At 40.8% G+C, this 11,497-nt stretch overlaps 1 protein-coding gene across 1 annotated transcript; it reads left to right on the top strand.

Annotated features, from left to right (window-relative positions):
- The first annotated feature begins 5,554 nt into the window (after positions 1-5,554).
- sox19b (SRY-box transcription factor 19b) lies at positions 5,555-11,027 on the top strand. The gene is made up of 2 exons (XM_083669048.1): positions 5,555-6,611; positions 8,592-11,027. The coding sequence occupies exons 1-2, from the start codon at positions 5,965-5,967 to the stop codon at positions 8,833-8,835; spliced, it is 891 nt and encodes a 296-aa protein (XP_083525174.1). The 5' UTR covers positions 5,555-5,964; the 3' UTR covers positions 8,836-11,027.
- The last annotated feature ends 470 nt before the right edge of the window (positions 11,028-11,497 follow it).

Raw genomic sequence — 11,497 nt, 5'->3', positions numbered from 1 at the left:
TCGTAAAGGGCCTGCCAAGGTCTTTCTGGCCTGTGACGGATGGCTGGGACACTGAAGGCAGCATTTACATGAGAAGAGAGCTGGGAGAGGCAGAATAGAGGCCCATTCAATGAGCCTGTCATAGAAGACTGAGGAACAACCCCCCCCCTTCCCTCCCTCCCTCCTTCCCTTACTCTCTCCCTCCATCCCTCTCCACAAACCCCTTCTCTTTTCTTCAGCTCTCCTCCTTTCTTTATCTCCTTTTCCTTCACTTCAACGTTCCCCCCATCCTTTTCCCGTCTTTCTTTCTTTCTTTCTCGCCCTCTTAATCTATCTTTTTTCCCTCCTCTATTTCTTGATTTCATCCCACTTAATTTCTGTTCATTCAGATTTCCTCTCCTTTCCATCAAGCCATTTTTATTTCTGTGATTTCCATAGCATTTGAATCCTCATTATTTGGTCTGCTGCAAATGAGTCCTCTAATACACCCATGGATATACCCTCTGACACTGAAATAAGTCCTGTGACTCAAAGGCTGGCCATGCTACTCAAATTCACATTATTGACTGACATCCACATTTGTATATTATTAGGGTATCAGAGGAAAATACATTTACAACATATATATTTTTAAGATATTATGTGATTTAAAAATGATCCCTAATTATTTTTTTACGCCAAACACAAATTTGAAAGATGTATTAATTATTGTACCTAAAAGGCCCAGATTACCAAAAGTGTGGCTACAGAAAAATAGATTACATATAATCTACATGAGACCTACTGATTTTATAGACTCAAGTTAAGACATGGAAATATAATGTTTGAGATGTTGTAAGAAACGTTTTCCACCACAAATGATTTTACTGCAAACTGGAATATATGATTCTCTCTCTCCAAGACACCATGACAATAACGTTATTAGGGTTGTTTACACATGATTATCAGACGCTTATCGCGGTGCGTAATTCTATATTTATTTTATTCTCCAACATCGGCAGGATTCCCTCAGAACACCCCCTCAGCATTCACCGAGGTGCAAACACTTCTCAGTTTCTCTCACGTTGACATATTAGTCGAGACGTGTGAGATTCGACGCTCGAAAACACGATCTTTATTCTATTCGCCGTTACCCTCCTGTCGCGATGCGCATTGCCATGGATAAAGGTGCTGCTAATTTGTCACCAATGCTAATGCGCTGAACAGTAGTCGGGGGGCGCAGCAGCAGTAGCTATCGTCTACGGTACTGCAGTGAAGCTCTCCAGCAGGCGACAGTGAACATCAGCGCAGGTATCGGTCATTAACACCTGCATTCAGAGCCGCAGATGCTTCTCCACACGCCCGGGGGGGGAGAGCGGAGGTGTGAGAGTAATTACATGTAATGACCCCGAAACTGTCACACCGACGAAAGAAAATCGAGTGAATGATATAATAAACGTGTGTAATCCCGGAATTAGGCCCATCTCTTTTGACAGGCCTCAATATTTTCTCCATCATGTCCACGTTTTGTTTTGCCTTAGAAAGTTTCTGATGGTTAGCATCAGAAAGTTCCTGAATAATTTAGGCCTTAAGATCAACAAAGGGTTGAAAAGAAAGTAGCCTACAAGGACCCAAGTTTAGGAGCAAGGAAAGGAATGATATTTATTTTTATTTATTTTTTAAAATCTGAACACAATAAATGACAAGAAATTGTGTTTAATATATATCACATAAGAAAAAGAAAAAGGTTCACAACAACCAGGTCACAGTATATACCCAGGATATCCAATGTAGCAGAGCTTCTATTATGGGGCACATTTGTACCGCTGTGAACCAAACCCACATTTAAGTGATTAGTGGGTTCTAATTGTAAACATACGGTACAATGGCACAGGTGCTGAGCACAAGGCTATTAGTATTTAGGAAAGGCTGAGGACAAAAGTGAGAGTGCCTTTCTTTTGTGAACTGGTAGGAATGAAAACCTTGTTGTAACTTGCTGCAGCGGACTTCAACTTTGAAGGACTTGAAAACAGGATTTTACACTGACAAAGAGTGGCCTAGGCAAAGTGGTGGGTGGTGCATATATGTGCGTGTGTGAAGAAGGGGGGAGAGAGAGAGGGGGGAGAAACTTCTGTGTGTATGTTTGTGTGTGTGTGTGTGTGTGTGTGTGTGTCAGGCAGAAGTTCTTCTGAGGTTGGTGAGTTGTTTTTGAAGAAAAAAAGGAAAAGAAAAAATAGACTGGGCAAAACTGAATATAAAAAAGAGAGGGGAGAGGAGAAAGGGAGGGAGTGTTGGAAAAGATTCCAAAGGGGGTTGTCTTGGAAACGGAAACGGCAGAGTGGAGCCCCACAATCCCCGGTTTGATTGGCGTCAGGGCGTTACTGTCAGTCACAAACAGAGCCTTGGCCAAAGACTGAACACCTGCACCATACAACACACACACACACACACACACACACACACACACACACACACACACACACACACACACACACACACACACACACTCATACCATACCAAGCACTCTCACATGGACACACACACACCTGCACCATACAAAATAAACATGTTCACACATACACACAGACACGGTTACACACTTGCATCGTACCAACTACACACACATAAACACACCTGCATCACACACACACACACACTCACACCATATATATATGTAGCACATCCTCTCACACGGACACACACACCTGCACCATACAAAACACAGACTTTCACATATACACACCTGCACCGTAAACAACTACACACAGAAACACACTTGCACCCCCCCCCCCCCACACACACACACTAAACTACACAAAGTTGCACACCTGCAGCACACAAAACATAAACACACAAGCCCTCACCTGACATACAGTACACACCAGCACTCCATAGGCCCAGAACAAAACATCTTTCACTGTAACATACACAAACACACAGACACACATTCAGACCTGCCCCTAAAGCCACACAAACCACAAGCAACTCACACAGACAGACACAGAAACAGGGGATAAAGTCTGTCAGTCAGGTGCTAGGTGACTTTCACAGAAACTGTCGGTCTGAGTGGGGGAAGCTTCTCTCTCACCTGAACTCTTCCCACAGCCATGCGTCCAACCTGTATCACCAGAATGTTACACTGGGAACTGAGTTCTCAGAGTTAAAATCATTTTTGACACATAAAAATGCAATTTGGAGTTGAATGGCCAGTCATATTACACTGATGAATCTCTAGTGTTTTTTTTTTCTAATTCCAACCCGAGACACTTCATGAGGCTGACCATATGACATATGACTGCACACATATTTCAAAAAGCACTTCTGATATGTATGTATATATGCATGTATGTATGCATATATGTATGTGTGTGTGTGTGTGTGTGTGTGTGTGTATACTGTATGTATGTATGTATGTATGTATGTATGTATGTATGTATGTATGTACAGTATGATGTATGTATGTATATCAATGTTGCCACTTTTCCTTTATGTAATGTTGTCTGTGTTATAATGTCCTTTCAGTCACTTTGCTTTGTGACTTTTTAGTTCATTCCATTCTGCCACATTTGTTTATGTTCATCATTGTCATTCTTAGTAAACATAAACAGTTAGTAATTTCTTATTGCTTTCACACAAAATGCTAATGTTAAGCAGCTTTTTGCAAAACAGCTAACACAACTCTCTACACAAAAATCTATTGAGTAAGTGTTGACAAACCAAACTTAATTATTTCCTTACAGCATATAGCTCTTTCTCCCATTATAGTGAATCTCTACTCCATACATGTACACTCTCATTGCTCAACAGTTCAACTAATAATCAGTCTGTAATCACAAATGAAAGTACTTTACCATAAACAATATAGTACAACGTTTTTCTGCTGAGTGACATTCTTGCAGTTTTTTTACTTTTGTTTTAAAATGAAAGTTGTCCAACCTGCAATGCATGTTTATGATTATAGTTACGATTTATTGAGAATTATGAAATGAATGGTGGATTGAACTTTTCATTAGATGACAAAGGATACTGTTTTGATGCACTGATTTGCTTTTGTAACATGTATTCTAAGTTTTGAGAGTTATAGTGCATTTTGCAAAATAAATGTGGTGTTTTGGCAAATGTGTTAACTGTTCTGGGGAACATGTTAACTTTTTTAAAAAGTCTAATACTGTTTCAATAAATGTGCTCAAGTAATTGAGAAAAATTGTAATCGTCTGTCATGTCTTCTTTGTGGACCCCAGGAAAACTAGTAGTCGCTTAGGCAGCAGCTAATGGGGATCCAAATAAAGACAAAATACACTCTCCCCCTTAAACTTCAGAGCACTATACACTTGTTGGACACTTTACTGGGGGAAAAAAACACTCCCTAAGTAGGAGACACTAAGCATTGCTTACCATTGAAGAAAGCACCACAGGAATGATCTGACCGGATGTGTGTAATAGGATAGCATGGTGTGGTTCTCTTGAGTGGAATAGAATTGTGGATCATGCAGTGGAGTCCACTGCTAAGTGAATATCTGATATACACAGCAAAGACCATATGCAAGGAACAGGAGTTAGTAAATTGCCCCAAGGCCACCTAAAGTTGTTTGAATTTAATTAAAAAATGAATTTTAGTGGCTGTTCTACTTTATCTATGTGATTAGGTTTTTATTTGAACTTTTGATGAGCAGATCCGTTTAAATGTGGATCACTTTGAATGCTGTCAGATGTGTATCCTATCTTTTCCAAAAGACTAGTGTCTGCAAAGGATGGAAGAAGTTGGTATAGTGCAGCATCCCCTTGGTAGGATTGGGAAACATTGGTCTTAACAAAGACCTTCCACGGGAGCATAATAAAAGCGCTATTTGGCCAAACCAACAGACCTTCTCCTCATTCTCATGGACCCAGAGTCATTCTGTGCGCCATTGTAAGCGAATCAATACCATGTATAGAGCCACGTAAAGACTTGCGTCTTTATAACAATTGTTTGAAGAGGTCAGACGTCTCGAAACGAGCTCGTTCGCAGACACAACAAAGTTGTTCATTCAGATGCTGAAATAGACTATGTTGTTGTTTCTGGACTGAAATAGGGAACTTCGGAATTAATTTGATTTCCAGAGCAAAACTGGCAAATCAATTGGCTATCACTAACGCGCAATAAAAGTAGGTTATAGCCATAGGCCTACCCCAAGAAATGATCAGTTCTGACAAGAGTAGCATAAAGATTGATTTAATATCTTAAACGTAAGAAATTTGTTGTTTTGTCGTTGTATTGTTATCTGTTTACATGTTGCCATGGTTCGAGGAAGGAAAGTAGGCCTAGGTCAATGCTGTGTCATCGTATGATTATTAAATTCTTTATGATAAAGAATTGGACCAAAATTCACACTTTTAAATGGGGGGTATATTTGGATTATTATTATTCTCATTGCGAACACACTCGCACTGTCTAGTGCTCCCCTCATCAACAAGTGCTCCGCTCCAACCCAGATCACCGCACCCCGCCTATAGTGATGCAAATGAGTACGCGCACGGGGGAGCGCTTTGCGCTTGGATTGGTCAAGGCTGGAATACAATTATCTCTAAAAACCGCACGAGTGGAAGGAAGAACTTTTTGTGATCACGCAGATCTCTTCAGTTGGAGTGAATCGGTGCTCTACAAGTGGTTGCCTGTGTAACTCTGTGCTACGAGCGAGGAGAAAGAAAGAGATACTGATTGAAGGAGGGTTTGTTTCTTAACTTTCCGTGTGAGTTCACTTTCTCGCTTGAGGTAATGACCGCTTCACACCGACTCGTAATTTAATACCCGTGCGTGCGTTTCCACGGTGTTTTCGGGTGTGTCTAGTAATTAGTTCATTTGGAACACTTGGTGCGTTTAGCTCCACTTGTTCAGCTGCAGGAAAACCAGGCCAAAAGTCGCCAGGTAACCAGGCGACAGAGGCTGTGACGGTTTAATTTTCACCTGTTGGTTTTATCCTTCGTTTTAAGTTGTTTTGATTTTAATCGAGAGGCGTCTTCTAGCCATGATGTATAGCATGATGGAACACGAGCTGAAGCCCTCTGGCCAACCTCAATCGCACCAGACCTCGCAGGGGATGTCCCCGGTTACCGGCAACATGGGCAACTCTCATCCCGGGTCCAAATCAGTGTGCCCGCCCGGTGTGGACCCCATGGACAAAGTCAAGAGGCCCATGAACGCGTTTATGGTGTGGTCCAGGGGCCAGCGTCGCAAGATGGCCCAAGAGAACCCCAAAATGCACAACTCTGAGATTAGCAAGCGACTGGGTGCAGAGTGGAAACTGCTGACCGACGCGGAGAAGAGGCCGTTTATCGACGAGGCCAAGCGTTTGCGGGCGGTGCACATGAAGGATTACCCCGACTACAAGTACAAGCCCCGCCGCAAGACCAAGCCCATGCTGAAGAAGGACAACCAGGTTGGCAAATACCCGCTCTCCGCCGGCAACCTGTTGGCAGCTGCAGCGGCGCAGGGGCAAGGTGGGAGTCCGAGAATGGAGAGCTACGGATGGGGTCCCACAGGGGGCTACGCCGGCATGCAGGGAGAGGCCCTCGGCTACACTCAGCAGCTCCACCGCTACGACCTGTCGGCCCTCCAGTACCCCCAGGCGATGACTGCGGCACAGACGTACATGAACAGCGCAAACTCCTACAGGTGGGTTCTCTTCCGATGATTGCATAATCGAGGGAATGTGTTGGTTGAGTTATACATCCAGTTAGGGAGTAATGAGTTTTATGATGAAGCCGATATGTATTCTGTGTTCCCAGAGTTGTGATTTCATCCTTGGATTTAATGAGCAGGTGCATCTGTTTCGCGGTACATCAATTCAGTAGATTCTATATAGACAATGAAATTGTGTTGGCTTGCTTGATTCTTAGGCCTGTAAATTAGAAAAGGTTATACTTTACATTTATGCATGTCTTGCAACTTCAACATCACGTAATCATGTTAATCTTAATTTGAACCACTGGTGAAGTGTGCCATGCTTCGTTAGTGATGGGATTGGAGTGAGATTATAGTCTACTTTCTCTGCCCTTTTCTCTCCTCAGTGTCCTGTAGAATGTGCCAATAATCAAGACTAATTGTTTAATCCCATTAGATAACCACGGGTTTCAGAAGCCTATCAGCAAGCGCAATTGTACACACAGAATAGCCTCGTTTTGATGTTCAAATGGCCAAGACACAATTTCCCTTTTGACAACACCATATTAATTTGCTAGTTTATTTCTATTTCTTTTCCGTGCAATATGCAACAAGCCCGGGTCATCTTATTTCTACTGTGATTTAACGATTTATTTTTGGTTTTCGTTTAGTCAAAATAAACATTAAACGACGTGCGCGCTTTTTGTAGCAAATTGTAATTTCTCAAATTATTCTTGTTAAATAACTAAAATTCACATTAACAAACACTTAAACACACAGTCACATAAGACTTTGAGCTAATATTTAATCTGATAAGCCACTAGTTTTACCTGTTAGTTGCCAAACTGGATCTACTTGCCTGTCAGAAATTGAGATGAATGCCTCATGCTCTTGGAACCCTCATCCAACTCAACTTTAGTTTTTTCCCCAAATTGTTTACCTATAGGAGATGATTAGACTTTTTTTTCTTTTTAAATGCAACATTTTATTGCACATTTCGAAAGCAACATCATTATTTGGTCCAAAGATGATCTTAACTTCAGTCTTCTTAACTTTAATTGAAAACTTTGCTCTTCCTTTACATGCACTGTTTTTTTGACCATATTATTGAAAATACATTGGTTGTATTTTATTTATACTTTGAGCTGTGTGTAGCCTATGTATGGGGGAAGCTCTGTGTGTGGTCTTTTACCCACAATGCTTTGGGGCCCCTCACTAAAAACAACACTGCTCTTCTCTGGGAGAAGCCAGACATGGCAGTGGGATTCACTGAGATAAATATAAAGACAAAATATAAACATAAAATGAAATATCTTCCATGCTATGCCCAGGTGTATGATAATGTTTTACTAAATGTTTTAAAGTTGGACATGACTCGGGATATCTCCCGTTCACATCATGGTGTTAGTTATGTTGGTGGCCTAACTTGTTTGGGCTTGCTACCGTGTCCCTTGGTCCATGAGTTTTTGTAAACAAGGATTCCACAATCTGTGGCTTTCCCAGCGAGTGATTCACTGTTTGTCATACATCAGTCAAGTCTGCACCAGGTCTGGGTGGAAACTTTAATTTAGCTAGGTGGAGTTTTCTACTTTTCCGTTGGTTCCACTGCACCAGTCAAGCTAAATCAAACAGACCTGGTCGTCACATGGCAACATCAGTTGTATCCCCCTCTCCTGTGATCATGCAGGTTCAAAGGTTTATATTAGATTTGATAGTCTTGGACTCAATATTAATCTAATGCATTTTTGCTTCTCAAAAAAAATATTCCAGTTAAATACTGGGACTTTTCACATGATGGTGGTTTGATGTATAAAATGTCAGGGGCTTCTGCAGGAGGGTGCCGCTGGCTTATAACATATGTTTGCGTAACATGAAATGGCTTAATAGTAACGTTATATTAATAATCTCGTCATAAACTCAAGTCTTACAATGTCCTCCTTTTACCGTGATTTAGAGCTTGAAATTGTAAGTGTTCCTTTATCTCCCCAACAGCCCGATGTCTTACAGCAGCAGTCCTCAGCAGCCCAGCCAAGTCATGTCCATGGTGAAGCCAGAGCCAACGCACTCTCCAACAGGTGCAGCTAACCACCACCGTGGGCCTTTACAAGGGGACCTGCGGGATATGATCAGTATGTACATCCCTGGAGGGGACACAAGCGACCCCACAGGCCAGAGAGGCTACACCAGCGTCCAGCAACACTACCTCAGTGGCACCGTCCCCCTCACACACATCTAGGGAGAAGCCAACGGGGCAGGGACTGGGTGTGATGGACAGTACACTACACACACCTGTTCTGGACCTGAATACTCAAGTCCACAAGCGTGCGTACACACACACACACACACACACATACACAATGGTTCCGTGTTGCGTTTAAAAGCAGTGACTTTATGAAAAGTTATTTTTCTACCTCTGCATTTTGATTAGAATCTCTCCTCCTCATCCGTCCTCCTATACTGGGTCGCTCAGTCTCTGTGTAGACGCCCCTTCTCAATGAACTTCTCCTCGTTATGAAGGACTGCTCTGATGGGTGTATATATAGACTTTGCCCTTGTGACGATGATTATGTTTGTTTGTTTGTTTTTTTTATGTGTACATATGATTAATTTTTTCTTAAAAAAAAAAAAATCCACATCATTAACTTCCATTCACAAAGTCTCCGGGTCCATGTTGCAACACGTGACGAGCAGCTCTGAACGTTCAACAATGTGCCATTGTGCTCTCCGCATTGTCCTGACTCGGCATTGGTTGGCTCCTCTCACGGCGATGGGCAATCAGGACCAGACCCAGAGGGACACATACAATAGAGAGTCCTGTGGGACAACAAACTGGGAACCGGGTCAGCCAATCAACATCCTCTATGGCCGGTGACTTACAAATCACATGACCCTGAGGATTCTGATTCTAGAACAGTTTTTTCTTGTCTGGCCCAACGATGGCCTCTCGGATGAGCTTGAATATAACCGCTGCTTGCTAGTCATGTGAATGGGAGAAACGCACAGATAATGACTTGGATGAAGAGTGGTATTTTTATAAGTATAGCCTCTTGGTGCCTTGCGTTGAGTGAAGTGCGCTTTTTTTTTCTTCTTTTTTTTTTAAACAAACACAATCCCGTGGGATGACATGGTAAAAGCCTGTTGGACAATCTTATTAGTTCACTGGATCCAATGGAGGCATATGGCTCTATTCCAATATGCACAATACCAAACTATTTAGAATGCAAACTAATACATTGCTTAATTCTAAAAGGTTTGTGTATGGATATTGGAACCTACATTCAACCCCCATACAATGCATTTTAGGTTTGTCTAAACCTTAACATCATTTGTTGTTGCAATGGTGTTTGATGTTCCCTCTTATTGTTTGTTAATTAGACGACCATTTGACACCCCTTTTTGTAAATGTTGTTAAGGTTGGGTTACTGGCAATGTCCCATGTTTCCCTTGGTTCTGTTCACATCCTCTTTGTGTTTAAGCAGGTGTTTTACTAGTTGATCCTTAGAATACTCTGTAAACTGAATGAGAATTTATAAAATGCTGCATTCCATTTCATTCTTTACTGTACCTCCAAATCAAAGTCTTGATTATTTCAGAAACTACTGAATTATGTTTGGTTTTCATAGGCAATTTGGATAAATTAAGTTTTTCCAACTGACCCTTTTTGAAAAGCTTAATTCACCCAGACATTATTCACAGGCTTATCCTCTGGTCAACTTGCTGTTAAATTCAATGAACAAACTTTGGTAATTTAGACTTCCAAACTGCATAATTTACATTGATGTAACTTTGTTATATTCTAAGTTTGTCAGTTGTCTGGTAGGACCATCACCTGGTTGATACTTGAGGTCCTACATTCCATTTTCCTTTTTAACCAACTCAAATTCTAGTTTACAGTTCAACATCTCCTCTCATATAAATTGCCAGCTCTAACAAGACTATGGTTCATTTGTTTATTTTCGCACAGCACCCTCAAACCCCAATTTCATGACTAGTTAACCAGTGCTGCTAAGAGTTTTGTATGGTATGATGAATTTATTTGGATTACTAAGTGGGTGAATCTTAGGATGCAGAGCAGTGGTATAGACTCACTAGTTGGTCATGTTCTGACAGTCCCCTAGTATTGTGTAATCCACTAATTTAACACAACTTTGAAAAGGGAATTAGTCACTTACTAATATTACTTTAAGTCCTGAGGGGTTTAAATGCTGTAATTTATCTGAAAGTAATAATGGAAACACATGTGAATGTTTACATTGCAATCAAAGTGTGTGAAAGTTAACTTTTTTCTACTGTAAACAATTTGTGTATTTTTATTTTAGTATGTTAATACTCCTGCTTGTAAATAGTGTGAGAGGAAACTCTTGCAATTTTGATGTGCATAGTGTATAAAACTCTTTTTAAGGCTCTTATACTAAGGGTCTTTTTTTTGTTTTTTTTTGTTTAAAAAAATGTCATGTTCATATGGCAATAATGGCAACAAAAAAAGTATTAATAAAAAGTAAAAAAAAAAAAAAAAAAATCTCTGCTTGAAATTTATTTTTCGTGGGTTATGTACCATTATTGTAATTTCTAATTAGTAGAGGTCTGGCCTTTTCAAAGATTACGCATCATTTATATAGTGGGAACTCCTGTTGCTGAATGAACTTCAATGTGTTCATTTGCATAATGTACAGATTACACGTTTGATTGAGAGGTCGATTCAACACTGAGGTTATTCATTTGGGAATAATATGAGCCCCATTTACTGCAATAGGATTGAGATAAAGCAAGGGGGACATGTTTTTAAATAAATGTACGGCTCTAGTCATTGAACTGGTGAATATCCTTAAAACCATTAGCAAACGAGCCAATATGCTTCTATTATCAAGTTGACTGGTAATGTTTTACAACAAATCGAA

This window comes from Argentina silus (genome assembly GCF_951799395.1).
Source record: "Argentina silus genome assembly, chromosome: 1".
NCBI lineage: Eukaryota > Metazoa > Chordata > Actinopteri > Argentiniformes > Argentinidae > Argentina > Argentina silus.
The sequence above is the reverse complement of the archived record's forward strand: the minus strand, read 5'-3'. Positions and strand labels throughout refer to the sequence as shown.

Coding starts and splice junctions, on each gene's coding strand:
- sox19b (XM_083669048.1), top strand. CDS start 5,965: ATGATGTATAGCATGATGGAACACGAGCTGAAGCCCTCTGGCCAACCT. Junction 6,612..8,591: donor AACAGCGCAAACTCCTACAG/GTGGGTTCTCTT, acceptor TCTCCCCAACAG/CCCGATGTCTTACAGCAGCA.